The sequence below is a fragment of the Mytilus trossulus genome, chromosome 4, assembly GCF_036588685.1.
Source record: "Mytilus trossulus isolate FHL-02 chromosome 4, PNRI_Mtr1.1.1.hap1, whole genome shotgun sequence".
NCBI lineage: Eukaryota > Metazoa > Mollusca > Bivalvia > Mytilida > Mytilidae > Mytilus > Mytilus trossulus.
The window spans coordinates 56,183,368-56,201,032 of record NC_086376.1 but is presented as its reverse complement, the minus strand read 5'-3'; the positions used below and the strand labels follow the sequence as shown (position 1 = coordinate 56,201,032).

Genomic DNA, 17,665 nt, shown 5'->3' with positions numbered 1-17,665 from the left:
GAAAATGTGAGATGGTTTCATCCTCTTTACCGCAAACTCTGCAGACGGCAGATACATCATTTTGATTAAATTTTGCTCTATTTGTCTGTAAGATGTAATTGCCAGTTGCAAATCTGGTCCTAATGGGTAATTTGATTATGTCTCTACAGTTTGATGTATTTGTTGTAAGAATTGGATGTATTCTTTTTGCCATATATTCACCCGATATGTATTTTAAGCTGGAGTATCTCTCTGATTCTTTATTAATTTTGTCATTCCAATAGGTATGTATTTTTTTGGTAATTAAACTTTTCCATTGCAATTTTCCTAAAGGGTTATTTAAAAAATCCTGACAGTCCAAAATGCCTCCATAGGTAGAGATCCACTTAAAATGTATACCGCAGGATCAGCTGTATTTTTGGCTAATGACAGTATTTGTTTTATCATTTTCTTATGGAATTGATGTATAGAATCCAAAATTCGGCCAGATGGAAGTAAGATTTCAAGGCCATAGGTTAAAATAGGCATGACATAAGTATATAGGATCGTTATAGCTGTTTCAGGATCCAAACCATTCTTTCCATGTAGACCTGTACCCATAAGACTATAGAGTGATCGTCTCGCTTTTTTCATGTTCTCCTCAGCAGTAAGTTTTGCAGAATTTTTTTGACATTTTTGTATTTCAATGTGTGTGGAATGTTCTACAACTGGCATCTGATTTTTATTGATGTTCCAGAAGTTTTCATCGATTTCAATAGATTTAGTAGAGGTACTTATTGGTATGACTACACTTTTTGTTGGTTGCAACGTGTAGCCCTCTCTCTTACTGAAGTTGGCAGCAATGTCTATCAACATTTGAAGTTCCATAGGGTTGTTTGAAATTATGGCTACATCATCAGCACAAGTTGGGGCACAGCATCCAATGTCACCTATATGTCCACCCAGTCCTGTTCCACTTAGAATATTTAATAGCGGATTAACATATAGTTTATATAAATCAGCGCTAAAGGCTCCACCCTGTCGTACACCCTGTTCTATCTCAAACATCTGTGAAGTGTTGTTTCTCCATTTAACGCATGAAGTCGCATTTTTATATAAGCTATCTATTAATATAATAGATTGGTCTGAAATACCGGCTTGATATAATCTCCGTATTAAATTTGAATGAACAACTACATCAAATGCAGATTTACCATCTAAAAGGGCTATATATGTTGGAAGTTTTAAATCTTTGCTCTCACGTTCAAACTCTTCAATCATAAGTTCACATAATAGAGGGGTGGTGTTTTCTGTAAATCCTCTTTGGAGTGGATTCTGATTTTTCAGGATAACTGGATTCTCCCTTATCTTGATTATTTTCTCTATAAGCTTGGAGTATGTTGGAGTTACGGTAATACCACGGTAGTTTTTAGAACTTTTAATATCACCCTTATTCTTATATACTGGGAACAATATTCCAATTTTGAGAATGTCAGATATGCAGCCAAATTCAAATGATTTATCAAAAAGTAATTGTAAATATTGTTGAAGTTGTTTTCCACCATGTATGATGTTTTCTGCATTAATGCCAAAGTAGTCAACTGCTTTATTTCTATTTAAATCAGATATTGCTTTTTCCATTTCTTTGTTTGTTATTGGGCAATGTTTGAAACGCTCTTTGCAAATGTCTATTATAATTTTAGCTTCATTTTCAATCAACTCAAGATATTCATTGTCATAATTTGGATTTGGTATTTTCTTTGCCAGTTGATGGAAATGTGTACTCCAGCCTTCTATTATATCTTCATTATAAAATATTTCATCATCAACATTTAACTGGTCAATAAACTTTGATAATTTTCCTCTTTGATTTCTAATAATCTTGTGGAACATTTTACGATCCGCTGTTTTAGCATTAACCAATTTTTGACGTTCGCATAGCCTTCTTTTAGCAACTTCCAGTCTACATTCTTTTCTTAAAGCATGTGTTGTTTGTTTTTTATTTTTCAAATATAAATTATCAATCTCTTTCGGTCTACCATTAATTTTCCATTTAAAAAATGCAATCTTTTTGTTTTTGAGAGCGACTTTAATTTCTTCATTCATAACTTGCAGTTTTGGTCTTTTCCTGTCAATTTTTCTAGTTGGGATCAGAGCTTGAGTAGACTGTTTAATGATTTCATTGAGTTGAGTAAATGCATTGGTTATGTCTTCAACAGATTTAATTTCTGAGTTCTTATTTGAAAGTTTGGAGTTGATGTTGTTTTCATACTTTTCCTTATCAATTCTATCCCAGTTAATCTTTGGTTTTAAAAAATCATTCAGAGATTTTTGCTGAATTAAATAACTACGATGTTGAAGGACCATTTTAATTGGATAATGGTCTGAGACATTAGCATCTATGTCTAGTTTCTTGATTTCAAGAACAGAATGTTTATATGAATTCTGGTATAGAAAATAGTCAATAGCTGTGGTATCATGGCCATTAGAGTGTATAAATGTGCTGCCAGTAAATTTTGTTTCTAAAGAGTGATCTTCCATAAATTCAGTAAAAGAGGCCTTTCTTTGTGAGGATGGACCATTTATGATATCTTCATTAAGATCACCACCTATAATAATTTGATGAGTAAGTTTGTAGGTGCAGACTATTTCATTTAGAAGAGCTATGCAGTCTTGAAATTCATCTATATGGTCAGAAGTACCTTTACAAGGCAAATATACAGAAAGTATGATAAGATTGGGTTCACCAGATATTTCAATTCCTTGTATCCTCTCATTTCCTATGGTTAGAGGTGTTATAAGAGTGTCTAATTCTTTTTTCCATAAAATAGCAGTGCCACCATAGCCCCTTGGCATTTGAATAGGTGGAATCGGGTCCAATGTATCAACAGCTTTGCCAACTCCAGTAAATTTATCATTGATTTCATTTAGTAGAGGTAATTGGCAATCAAATAACCAATGTTCTTGTAAAAGAAAAATGTCAACATCACTTTCTGTTTCTTTAAAAAACGGACCACAGGTTAAGATATTTTTACAATTAAAATCTAAAATATTCAGAGTCTCATATGTACAAGTATTTACATCTTTCTCATTATTTACAAGTTCGGTTCTTTGTATCTGCTGGGGTTGAGGCTGGCCAGGTGTAAAAAATGAGTTTGTTGAGGAGTTGGATGAAAATAAAGTGGCTGTCCAATGGTAGGAAGATAATGTTCAGAATTTTGAGCTTGCGATTGGTTTGTATACTTTTCACTATAATTCTGAGAATTTCTATTCACTTTCTCTAAGTTGCAATTGAACTTTGGCAGCTTGTTTTTGTCACAATACGTTGTGTGCTGAGTATTCACAGGTTTTGAGTTTATTGTAGACGTGTGAACATTTGTAGGTTGTATCTCAATAAGATTGTCTGTACAAATGTTTTGAGCAAACTCTGTATTTTGGTACGACGAAGAGTCTTCATTGTGTCCTTGTTGCCAATTATGATGATAGTTATAATAAGGTTGAGTATCTCTATACTGTCCTGAATAGCCATTGTTGTAATTCCAATAATTATCAGAGTAGTTTTGTCTTTCATAATTGTATTGAGGATTAGAACTCGTTTCAGTATTGTGTTCTGAATGATCATTGTTTGATTCTAGTTTGTTCAATTCTTTGTCGATTTTATTAAGTACAAATTTTGTGACCCTTTTTCTCATGCCAATAATCAGTTCATCTTCCTCCTCTTTAATTTTAGATTGAGAATTTGTTGGATTAGAGTTGTTTACTACTGAATTTATAGGTATTTGCTCAATTCTAGTCTGTAAAGTTTTGATTGTATTTTCGAGCTCAATGTTTCTTATTTCAGCTTTATGTAATCTATCCATAATCTTTGTTTTTTCTTTCATATCTTCGTTGAGCATTGCTTCCTTTATTTTTAATTGTTCCTCTTTCTTTTTCAATTTTAGTTCTAGAGTTCTTAATTCTTTCATCTTACTTGATGTTTGTATTTCATTTTGAGTGTTGACAGTGTTATGATCTGACTGTTTATCTAAATTGGCTGTGTTTTTGGCAGAGCTTACAGAAGATGTTATCAAATTTGGTGTAGGACCAGAATTGTTGAGGTCTAAATTTTGAAGATTGTGAGATGTTTGTTTCACTCCAGTTTGATGAAAATTTACTGAGTTTATGACGGTATCTTGGTCCTCAATTCCAATACATGAGAAACATTGGTCGGTTGTTTTATCTAAACATTGATTATGAAATGTCATATCACAGTTGACACATTTATTTTCTATTTTATCCAAAGTGACATCACAACCATTACATTGTATTTCTTCTAGTAGTAGAGTTTTTGCTAAAGTGGAGGTTCCAGTTGATAGTATGCTTTTATTTCTGATAATTTCTGAGCTATTTTGTAAAGTTATACATCTGGATGGTGATTTAAGTGATAAATTGGAACATTTTTTACAGATGTAATTTTGTTCATCTTTCTCAATGGTTTGTATATCTTTTTCCGAAAGTTTGTCGCACGAATAATGCACCCAATGGCCAAATTGACATAGTACAGCTCTAGATTTGCAAATTCTATTGCATTTGTGACATTTTTCAATAGCTTTATGGGGGTTGGATATGGCTGATGTTGGTTCTAAAGATGATTTAGAATGATCAATAGACTCTAATGCTGACTCTAATTTTGAGGCTAAATTTTTGTTCAAAAGTTCAACATTCACTTTTGCTCCTTGAATTGTTGTGTTTGACATAATCTTATGAATATATATCACATCATTGTTTATGAAATGTTGCGTATTTCTCCCATTAATCAATAATGAGCATTTTGTAAGGTATGCATTAATGGTATAATTGAACGGGTCTGAATCTTTTGTCTTTATATGGAAAGTATACTGATCATTGTTGCTCTGTCTATCAGTAGCAGTTGTTTTGGTAAATTCATGTAGATTGGATTCCCCGTAGAATTTTTCACAGGCATGTATAAAGAGTTCAAAGGAAACTGCATCTAATTTAGACGTTATACCACCCTTTGTATTTTCATATTCAATTTCTGTTCTTTTGGTTGATTCTAATTTTTTCTTTAAAGATTTCTCAATATTTAGTGTGTAGTTATTCTCATATTGATTTGTACATGAAATTTAACTGTCACTTTTGGTTTTTCTCAAAGATTTTCTTACTAGATCCATTATTGTTGTTCTTTATGTTGTATGCCCAGTTTTATATTACCAAAGAACCCTGTATGGCAGGACTGTTGCAACACAGATAACTAGACACTGTGGAAGGTCCCACCCTAGCCTAGCTATACTGTGTCAACGGTACCTGTGGAAGGTCCCACCCTGACCGCTAGCCAACAGCCTACCAACAGTCGTTCTTGACTTTATGTGCTATTTTCCTGAGCCAAACTCGAGCTAGATTGATATCTGGGTGGATCCCGTCTTTGTAAAGACTGAAGTTGTACTGATCAACTGCCTTCCGGCTTGATTCTTTTTTTGAGGTATTGACAGGGTGAAATAAATCAATTGAGAATCCTGGAGTTCTTGTTTCCAATGTGTTGTTTATATATCTGATGTGATCATTAATCTGAAGGATATGTTTAACAAGAGTGATGTCCTGATCAATAAATTGTTTAATGTCCGGATGTGAACGACGAGAGTTCCATTCATATATTGAGTAGGGTGATATTTCAAAAAAAGTTAATTTACAAGCTGGGTAATTCTTGAGAATTTCCGCAATTTTCTGGAAATTATTTATCACAGATTGAACAATTTCTTCAGGTTCTTGTCTCAGCTTTATATAAGGATGATTGTATTCAGTGAGGTCGCAAGTGCCAACCCAAATATAGAGTGTAATATTGCCTATTAGTGCAATTTCTGTTTCTACATTATCACGTAACCACTTTAGACCTTGTTTTGAGTTACGGCCAGATTTGTCCCACCATCTGATACTGTTTTCAATGGGTAAAATACACTGTGCTTGTAGATATTTCCCCTTACTATCTGTGAGAACCACTGGGGTGAGTATTTGTTCGCCGTTGGGTGGCTCAAAGCTTTTTTTCAAATATTTAAGAAGCTTTTTATCCGTCATTAGCAATTGATAACACAGGTATAAAAGTATATATATGGAAAACTCAAATGCAGACAGCAAGTTAGGTTTAAGTAAATGTCAAGCGTAAGCACAAACACACACAGATAAAAGTATATTTGGTGATGATGAAACTAAAATACAGCTATATGCAAATGATAAAATGTTTCTTGATGGAAAGGGTCATACACTGATGCAGGATCACAATTTCCGAAGCTTGAGTATTCCTTCACAATAAAAATTTCTGGATTTAAGAATTTTCTATTAAAATGTCAATTATTATATTTACTTTGGAATAGATTATTTATTAAAATCTAAAAGTAGTGTGTGGACTGCAAAAACTTCTTTTTCAGCCAAGGGCCGCCATGTTTTCTCGCTTTTTGATTTTGGCGGGTCACATGTAAAATGTTTTTCTGTCTAAAATTCGTAGGAATACTTTTTTAAAAGGTAAAATGTATCACGCCAGTGTTATTATGCAATGTTATGATATGTTCCTGATACAAATAAACGCCAACAGTACAAGTAATTCTTCAAATTGAAGCACAATATAAAAAGACGTCCGTCACCATCCACCACCACACACGAAAGTTACCATCACGAGTTGGTTGACCGTTATTGAATAACCGTTTCACAAATGATATCGGATATGTTCCTTACGTCGTAACTACAATCCCCTTCTCTTTCATGAATGTGACCTACCGAATTAGACTATTTACCGGCTTTGTAATCACATAAGCAACACGACGGGTGCTACATGTGGAGCAGGATCTGCCTACCCTTCCGGAGCACATGAGATCACCCCTAGTTTTTGGTGGGGTTAGTGTTGTTTATTCTTTAGTTTTCTATGTTGTGTCATGTGTACTATTGTTTTTCTGTTTGTCTTTTTCATTTTTAGCCATGGCGTTGTCAGTTTGTTTTAGATTTATGAGTTTGGCTGTCCCTTTGGTATCTTTCGTCCCTCTTTTATAATAGATAGATATAACTGTAAACAGCCATAATGTTCAGGAAAGTAAGATCTACAAAAACGTTAATAAGACCATAATTGTCAATTGACCCCCTAATGAATTATTGTCCTTTAAAGACAATTTTACACAATTTGTTCATCAAATTTACTAACATTTAAAAATCTTCTCCTCTGAAATACAGGTGAGTGATTCAGGCTCTTGAGAGCCTCTCCTTTGCCCCCTATTTGCTAAATGATTTGATCAATAATTCCCGATAACCATCCCTTTGTAGTATGGAAACAAGTGGTATAATTTCAGAGATATTTATACACTTAAAAACAAGTTACAAGTATTGACTGGAAACTACAAAAATGCTTATTTGAGACCCCTTTTAGGCCCAAAACTTTTTGAAACCCCCCTTGGAGCAAGAACCCCAAAACTTAATTCAGCCTTTCCTTTGTAGTAAGAAACCGTGTAGTATAATTTCAGAGAGATCCATACACTTAAATACAAGTTATTGTCTGTAAACTAGAAAAGCTTCTTTTTCGGCCCCCTATTCCTACATGTTCGGGGAAATTAACCCCTTACTCAATCCCAGCCTCCCCTTTGTTATATGGAACCTTGTGGTACAATGTCAGAATTATTCATAAAGAAAATGCTTCTTTTCGGTCCCTTATTTCTACTGTTCAGGGAAAACTACCCCTAACTCAATCCCAGCCTCCCCTTTGTTATATGGAACCTTGTGGTACAATGTCAGAGAAATTCATACAGTTACACACTAAGTTATTGTCCTGAAACTAGAAAAATGCTTCTTATTGGTCCCTTTTTGGCCCTTAATTTCTGTTTGCCCCATAACCCTTACAATAAATCCAGTGGCGTAGCTGGGTAATTTTTACGTGTACGCCCGAACCTTGGCGACCGCTCAATCTAAAGCACCTGCTGGTAGTGGGTTCGAACGGGAGGAATTAAGCCCCCGAAAGCTTTCGAGAATGAGATACCGTTATGATTCCTGTCAGTAAAAAATCATTGATAGCAACATACTTTTGAATCCAATTGGTTTATTTGTTTTGGTTAAATTTTGTTACATCACGGTTAACTTATTCATCGTGTTAAACTGGAAGCTAGCCTAATGGTCATTTGTTTGAGAGAAAACGTCCAAACCAATATTACTTTTAAATAAGTTTAAAGGGTGCCGTGAGTGAGTATACAATCGACAAAAGCACATTTAACTCGAAAATAAATATTTCTAAGAGATGCAATAGAAAAAAATTGAAACACCTAGGATTTCGTCCCACAAAAAGTGAGTCAATTTATCATTCCTTTAAAGGGATTTAAAAAAAAAATCTAAAATTTTCTTTTGATATTTTTTTCTTGATCTGGAATATTTCACGACAATCTCTGAAGGTTTATAAATTAAGCATGTACAACAATTAATTGCGTTAAGAAGAGTCCGGCTATCTGTCTATCAGAAAAGAACAGAAAAACGAACGAAAACAAATGCTATCAAAATTTTAGCTTTAGACATTAGTCATAGAAAAACTGCTTCTTCAGCATTTTCATAAAATTCGATGAAGGTTCGACAAGTAGTTAATGTATTGAGAAATAGCAAAATGTAAGCCCAAACTTTGACCACTTATTAATTGCAGAAAGAAAAACATTTTGTCTTAAAATGCGGGAAAATTAAAGATATAATTGCTTTATCATATTGATCTGAATATACTCTTTTGATCATAAACAGTTTCTGTCCAACTTTCGTAAAATTTCACGGAGAGTCATTCATAAGACTTTATCCAACTTCGGAACCTGTATATTGACGCCGCTTTGTCTTGCTTTTGGGACATAAATCACAGGCTCGACAAAAAATACAAACAGCATATCGAATCTGAGCAGATAGTGAATTGCTTTAAATATAAGAAAAGTATGTAGAATTCATAGCAGATTCAGACTTTTACAAAACAATCGAACACATATATTAGATGATCTATTTGAGTAAATTTAGTCCCTTTTTATTCAAAATTACAATCCATTGAAAAAAGAAGCACAAGGTTGGTGTGCTTTTGACCAGTTTTTCTTTTTCTATGTAGATTATTTATTTTATTTTCAAAATTCAAGGGTACGCCCGGGTGTTTTGACGTAAACGTAGCTACGCGCATGTAAATCCCAACCTTCTTCTTATGGTGTTTAACATTGTGGTACCATTTCAGAGCAATTGAAATACTTATACACCACTTTTTGTCCTGAAACTAGATAAATGCTTGTTTTAGGCCCCTTTAGACCCCTAATTCCTAAGCCTTTGTGACCGTAACCCCCAAGATCATTCCCAACCTTCCTTCTGTGGTTACAAACAATGTGTTAAAATTTTATTGTTTTCTTTTTACTAATACTAGTTATTTTCCGGAAACCATCTGTCTTCGGACGAAGCTGACCACAACGATGATGACGATGACGTGATACCAATATATGACCAAAAAATATTTATTTTTTGCAGTCGTATATAAACTAATCACTGAGCAATGAAATGTAAAAATGAGGTCAAGGTCAAATAAAACCTTCGACACTGACATATAGATCATAAAATATTTCCATAAACCAAATATAATTGACCTATTGCATATAGTATAAGAAACAAGAATGTGTCCAAGTACACGGATGCCCCATCCATACTATCATTTTCTATGTTCAGTGGACTGTGAAAATGGGATAAAATCTCTAATTTGGCATTAAAATTAGAAAGATCATATCATAGGGAACATGTTTGCTAAGTTTCAAGTTGATTGGACTTCAACTTCATCAAAAAATACCTCGACCAAAAACTTTAACATGAAGCGGAACGAACGGCTTATTTTTATCCTTAATGGATGCTCTACCGGCTTATAGTATCAATTCTTAATTCTTAGTTTATTAATTTTCACCTAACCTCACCTTAGTACATCCTTAATGTTGTTTTTGTTCAATTGTTCACGACTTGTTTATAAATAACAAGATCTGCATATCAACTATTCAAGAAATTTTACAAACTAACCAAATTTTGTCATGATTTGTTGCCAAGGTTACTTGTTAAATGTGAAATGTTTTTCTTTTTCTGAATAACTTTTATCTTAGTTATGACAAATTTAGGAATTTTTATGTCAACTTACAATTTGCACTAACATTTGGGCCAAATAAAGGCTTCATGGTCCCTATTTCTATATCAACCACTTGTCTAAAACTGAAAACTATGTAGGCCAAAAGTTGTCTTTTTCATATATTTGGTACTCCTTTAACATTTGATATTTTGTTTCCTGACTTGTAACAACTGATGCCACATGTTGAGCATAACTTGTGGTACTGTTGCTTGTACTGTATGTGTATACAAAGAAAAATCACAAAAATACTGAACTTAGAGGAAAATCAATTCGGAAAGTCCATAATCACATGGCAAAATCAAATACAAAACGCATCTAAAACGAATGGACAAGAACTGTGATATTCCTGACTTGGTACAGGCATTTTCAAATGTAGAAAATGGTGTATAGACCTCTGACTGATCAGGCTAGGGTTATCAAGCTTTTTAAACCAATTCCAAGCCAGAAGTCAAGCAAAACCATAATACATGTATAATTTAACATTTTATTAGTGAGCTGTCATTCACATTTTCATATAACTTTTACACGTTTCTCATTCTCATATCTACTAGAAAGGTATCAAAAGAGGTTACATCACCTACTAAATATAGCCTATAATGCTGTTATAGAGTATTGATCAAATGTAGTCAATACAGGAAATTGTCAATGTTGAAAAATAAAGTGAATGTTATGAATATACCCTGTGCTGTTTTGAAATATTACATAAGTTGAAAAATAATTATTCTGTTAAAAATTACATATCTTTAAATTTATTTCATACATTTGTACATCTGTATTTTTTTTTATGAAAATGAAAAATCTTTTTTTCCTGAAAGCTATTTTATAATTTTGTCTTTTTCCGACACTTCTGTGCTTTTATTCATAAAATTTCTCTCTTAACCATATGGAACCTTAAGTTGAAAAAGGAGAAGGTGCAATAAGACCACTTTTTTTGTCCCTTGAATTAGAAAATTCAAAGGTGTTATAGATTTGTCTCGTTATATCTTTCGGTTGTTTGTTAGACATTAGTCAGGCTTGCAAAATCTAGTAAGACATAAAAAACTGCCAAAATAACCTCATTATGAGATTTTGCCATTGATACTTAAATATGAGCCACAGTTTGTCTTTTGCGGTAAATCCCTTGCTCATATTTATATTGACATAAAGCATACGTGTAATGGGCATTTTAGGTAGGTAAATTATAACATAAGCATGAAATCATAGATTTTATTAACCTGTTCATTAACCAATAAAACTAGCATAATTTTGAAAGCCTTAAATATTTTTTTTCATGGGTCAAGAAATGGCTCTTATTATACCTCCTCCTCCAAACTTAATATATGAATTTTAAAGTATTTTGATATATTAATTTCTAGAGAACCTCTTAAAATCATACTAATCAGTTAAAAGAATTTTCAATGTGATATATGTCAGCTTCTTTGGTCAAAATGATTTTTTTTTTTATGAAAAGCACCAATGTACAGTTGATTACACCGGAGAAATATATATATTTTTTTTTACAAAGAAAAACAGCACATTTTATTTGTAAATATTGATGAGGTTACCGAGAGAAACGGACAAGTTATAAACTGTAAAACATTCACATTAAAATAATCAGGACATATATACACAGCTGAATCCTGCAGCACATACATACAATAATAAATACGATTCAAGTATCAAAATCTGCTTGGTAAATGGTGCTTTCAAAGACATGTGTTAAAACAAACAGGTAAATAAGGACAAAATTCACAGTTACTGTGGATTCATTAATATTCGTTGGATACCAATTTTCGTGGGTATAGGAGAACCACTAATTCAAATGTTCAACAAATTATAAGTTTACAAAAGGAAGGATTGTAGACTTTGCCAAAACCACGAAATAAAATATCCACAAATATGCAAGTTTTCCTCAAACCGCGAAAATTGGTACCCACGAAAATAAGTGAATCCACAGTATATCTTTAGGCTAGTCATTTAGTGTATTTTTTTTATTGTTCTACAATTATACACAGTCCTATCGTTAGAAAATCAACACAAAATTGTTATGTGAAGTTAATGACAATTTATATGATCTTTATCATGTTAATGGTGATTGGTAAAAACATGAAAGCAACAGATGAGGCAAATAAAATACTTTCTCCAAACATAAATAAAAGAGATCAATTATTATATTAAAAAGTGGTTTAACATATCCACACCATTTACCATGCAAAAAGACTATTCTTGTACAAGTCAAATTTTATAGCTATATATATATATTGTAAGAAATTCATATGACAAACATCAATAGTAACCGTTGTACGAACATTCATTTTATATTTTGAGTAACAAAAATTTCTTTCATTCATTGTCAAAATCAATTTGACATTGGTAACAGTTTTCACTGCAAAATTGGGCTTATGCAAAAAAGGAAAATCTTTGAACTCTTACCCCTCATTGAAAAATTCACATTAGATATATAACCTAGCTAGTATTTACTTTCATTAGAAAAATACCAATGAGCTTCAAATACAGATTATCAAGTTCACTTAACAAAGGAAGATAAGTTAAATAACTCTCATAAATCTCTTGTCGGCATAACATTTTAGAATGCACATTTTACAAAGCAATATCTTAAATTATTTCTCAATTCATTTAAATGTAGACTTTACAAGATTTTGCACTGACAACATTTATAATGAGCACCTAGATTCCTTCTAAAAATAAAAGCTGCAAAACTGCATAAATTTTTTTAAAAGATACTCCCTTTGAATGTTAGTTGTCATTGATTATGGATTGACAAACTTTTGTGTCAAGCAGTATTGAAAAAGCTTTGTGTAAAGCAGGATTGACACAGCTTTCAATCAAGTAGAAAAATGTGACAAAAACAATGCCTCCTTATCAAAAATGTGGTGGAAACATCATTCCTATATATCTCGCCACAACTTGAGCAAGTATTGATCAGCTTATAAAATGCCCACTGTTAAAATACCTGTAGTTAGTATTTTTTTTTAGATATAGGTAATTTAACAAAATACTAAGTACTATATGTTGAACAGGAATATTTTGCATTCATTGGAGTGGAGATCTTGAACTCAAAAAGCTTTAAAGGTAAATTCTACCTATAGATATTTTATTCATTTTGTTTACCTAGCCATCAGATTTTCTTAAACTTCGATCGAAAAGAGATGTTATAAGAAAATAAATACATAGTTGAATCTAACGATTTTAATTCATGGCTGGATAAATGAAAGTTAAATTATCTTCCAGCACTTTGAAGCAGAGATTCGTTAATGAGATTCTCTATTTGATTATATTTCAAATCTACCATTTGAACACATTGCTCTAGCACATAACAATAATTATCTGGTATTAATACATTTTTGTCACATTCACATTCATACAATACTATTTACTCATTATGTAGTCACAATCCTCATAATTTACTTATTTACAAAGAGTACTCTATATCTATGCTATAATATTGGACTTTTTAACTTGGAATATGCTATCTGAAAAAAAATTGAATTCTATTTATTAAAGGAAAACTTCCCATAAATATCTATAATTAGAATATTATAGTAAAGTTGGTAAACAATTTGGGTTTTTTTGGTTTTATTTATCCATGTTTGCAACTTTTTATTTTTTGTTGTTGATGAAAGGCTTTTATTGGCAATGTTTCCTGCAAACAGGTAGAAATGCAACTTTCAAAGCAGATTTTTTTTTACTTTCATGAAAAATAAGTCATGGTTTCAGTGTTTCACAGTACCTCTTCACAAACCTTTATTGACAAAAATAAAATTTCTTTCTTCTTAATCTCATGATTTAATGTTTAATAACTTTATTTAATTCTCTCATAAGTTTCATTAGATAGAAACTAAATTTAAAAGAAAAATTGTTTATTCTTATGCACCATGTTTATTTACAATCCATTTGTTATTTTCACTTCCTGGTTGAGAGTGTAAACCCAGGAAATTAAAAAGAAAGGTTATAATCAAACAAAATATAGTTACAATGCTTCAAATATGTTTGTTCGTAATGGCTATAAATAAATATCTAGTTATGTTAGACGTGTGGTATTTATAGTGTATTGAAAGCATAGATCTATTTGTGTGTAGTCAGGCATTATGTAAAGCTCTAACAAAATATTGGTGTTAATATCATTTTAAGAGGTAGAAGATATATCAACTTTATCAAATGGTCACGAATGATCTATCTGATTAAACCAGACTAGAATTTGTAAAGAAATAAAACCTGTCAAAATCAAAGGTCTGCCAATGCAACATTGCTAGATTTAAAGTACTGGATTGTAGAATTTGTTAAGAAGTTTTACATAAACCGAATAATGCAAGGTCCTAAATGTGTCATGGTAATGACAGCTTCATGTTGATATTTATTTGCATCATATGAATTAATTAATCATCTGTGACCCTTACCTTCTGAATAATCTTGGGCTAAGGCACGTTATGTAATGACAAACCATTCTGTGATGCCCGTCTTAGATTATGGCAAACATACCAACATACTGTGATGCCTGTGTAAGATTGTGGCAAACATACCAACATACTGTGATGCCAGTCTTAGATTATGGCAAACATACCAACATACTGTGATGCCTGTGTAAGATTGTGGCAAACATACCAACATACTGTGATGCCTGTCTAAGTTTGTAGCCAGCATACAAACACACTGCATGTACAGCATTACAATAGACAAACTGTATTCTTGGTCTTCAGGTCCAAGGGTAACAATTATGTATAACTCACATCTTCTGTTAGTTAGGGTGCAAGAGACAGATGATGAATGTGATTCATTAATACTATCTTCCTTACAGGTGACAATTTTAACCAGTGAAATTATGTAATTATTCTAAGACCATTAGCATCCAAATTTATAAAAATATATCAACTACAAGCATGTTAATTATCTTTAGGTTAACCGCAAATGGTGCAGAATTTTAAATGTTAAAATAACATTTCCAGTTAGAAAGCCAAGTATTTTCTTAATAAGATTTTTTTTCTCTCTAAAAAATAAATTTAAGGAAAGTGAGTTATGTTTTATAGCAAAATTCAATATATATATAAATACCTTGAAAAACAATGCAAGTCTGGCCTAATCAGAACTACAATGCAAAAATGAAAAAAATCACTTCAACACTGGACAAAATAAAATCCTTGTATTATATTTGATGCATTATTTACTACAAATGAAAACTTGAGTCATCAAATGGGTTTCATAACAAAGAATATACATACATCTTAAATACTGGCAGATAATCATTCACACTATAAAAACTTCTCTCACTCCAATGATACAATAACTGAGGAGAAATAAAAATCTAACAATTATAACAAAACATATTACTGTGAGCACATTACCTTGCAATGTAAACAAATTCTTTTTTTTTTGACAAAATACTGGCAAGTTTTCTATCTACGAAATTTCCTTATAGGAAGACAACATTTAAATGAACACCAGGTACAAATAATCTTGACTAGCAAGCTGCCATCATAGCTCCTATCACTTATTAGATACAGGCATTAATTACCCTTTGGTCACATTTATAACCGTCCCATTTTAACATACTCCTAGAGAGGAGCACACTTTATGTGTGGGGATCAGACCATAAGTGTGTTCCTCTCTCCATGTGTATATCTATGGGACAGCCATTATGTGAAAGTAAATAAACTCCTCATCTCAACTTAGGTCACAACTCAGTCTTATTAAATAGTGGTCAGAATAAATAAATGCCCTATTCTATAAAGATTATATAATGTTGGGTATAATATATAGCTATGTTCCCATGGACCTGGTCTTGGTCAAAAACTTACTCCCATATTTTAGAGTAAAAAAAAAGAGGGGATGTGGTGTTAATTCATTTCAAAATCCCTACATGCATTTAGTTGACAAAACGATTAGCAAAGACACAGCACTTTTATTGTTGTTCTTCGTCTAAATTAATCATTCATAACTACAAAATAAAACCATGTTTCTGATACTTTTAACAAAATTGTGTGATTTTTAAGTTGTGTGATTTTTTTTTATAAATATAATTTTTTGTCCATTGCCTTTAACTTTAAAAAAGCGGGAAAAAAAAAATTGTGAATGCAACAAGATGTATTTTAGCAAGCTTTCATATTATTGTACTCTTTTTATTTCAACTTTGTAAAGTTAAAAACTAAGAATTGCACATGCAATCTCAGCTTCCTATTAGAAGTTTAAATAACTTCTTTAGTTCAAAGTGTGAAGTCAAACAAGGTTGGATTTTTCTGAACCAGTACAGCAATGGGACTCAGTTTTATATCAGGAATACAAATTTCTAAGCACTACTGGATTTTTAATTAGCCACTTAGCCTACATTTTAACTCTTTCAACGGAAAGAAAAAAACATTTTTATTCTCTTTTCTTCAAAGAAGTATACAGGTCTGCTATAATATGCAAATCTTAAGAAACACAAAATATATAAATGTATAATACTTAAATAAAATCTCAATCTTGTGTTAAGTTATATCTTTGTAAAATGAGCAGGGGTTCGATCTAAGGTACTGAACTCATGTCAAATTTCTTAAAAGTACTCCTTTCTTTATGAAAAGAAATTGATTTTTTGTTTTCTAAATTAGTAACAAAAATATGTTCTTTTGTACTAATGTATTAATTATAAATTTTTATAATTTGAATATATTCTACGATTCTTAGTCACACAGATTTTTAAATTCTGTATCACAAGATTGCTTTAAAAGTATTGATGAAATTTTCTACAAAAAAAAAAAGAATAAATCATAGAGTTGTATCCCTTTTCCAAGGCTAACCTCCCTTAATTAATAAAAGATTTCCATTCAAAATTTGAAAAAAGACATTGGATTGATATCTAGTAGTAGTACTCTGCATTATCTAGGTAGGGAACCTGAGTTCTTCAGCTGACCAATGACCTTATAACTGAATATCATCTAGCAAGTGACCACTATATACATTTTATCACAGGAGCCCTACAATCCTAAATCTCACATATTCTGGAGGTGCATAATCCACCTTCACAGAAAAAAATGATGGCATATATTTTTATCTCTGTTTGGATAAACACAATAAGATTATATCAAGATCTCTCTTAACAACAAAAATAAAGTAAGGAACTAGCAAAGTTGTTGATTATACTAGGGAATTTATAAAAATCATTCCTCAGAGACGGCTGTCGGGTCTGGAGTTATCTTCCCCTAAGACAGTTTATCCTCTGTTTATCTCCCTGGACATAATCCTGAGCTTTGATAAATAATATCACTGAGTGTCTTTAACACCAGGTAAAATACCTCTGTCAGTGTCCTTCTGAATTCTGTTAAAAAAAGAAAAGAAATATTTTTAATTATTACATTACTGGAGTCTTTTTCTGCATAAGATAATAAGTAGGAAATAAGTAAATTGGAAATCTCAAGATTTGTTCTGAATTTTTACCATAGACCATTGTCATCATGTATGAAACCTACGAGATTAAATATCTTTTAAAAAAAATTATGTTGCTCAGTCTTAATTTTTCTATGTTGCGGTTTGAATGCTTTTGTTTGTCTTTATGTCTTCTTCTTTTTTTCTCTTTTTGTAATGTTGTGTCAGGTTATTTTC

The 17,665-nt window shown here is 31.8% G+C and overlaps 1 protein-coding gene across 3 annotated transcripts in view; it reads right to left on the bottom strand.

The window, feature by feature from the left end:
- Positions 1-10,563: 10,563 nt before the first annotated feature.
- LOC134715577 (G protein-coupled receptor kinase 5-like) overlaps positions 10,564-17,665 on the bottom strand; it is a 39,152-nt gene continuing 32,050 nt past the window's right edge. For all 3 annotated transcript variants that reach the window (XM_063577842.1, XM_063577843.1, XM_063577844.1), the window contains one exon: positions 10,564-17,381. In XM_063577842.1, coding sequence (XP_063433912.1) covers positions 17,364-17,381 — 18 coding nt within the window. In that variant the 3' untranslated portion in view covers positions 10,564-17,363. The remainder of the gene's footprint in view (positions 17,382-17,665) is intronic.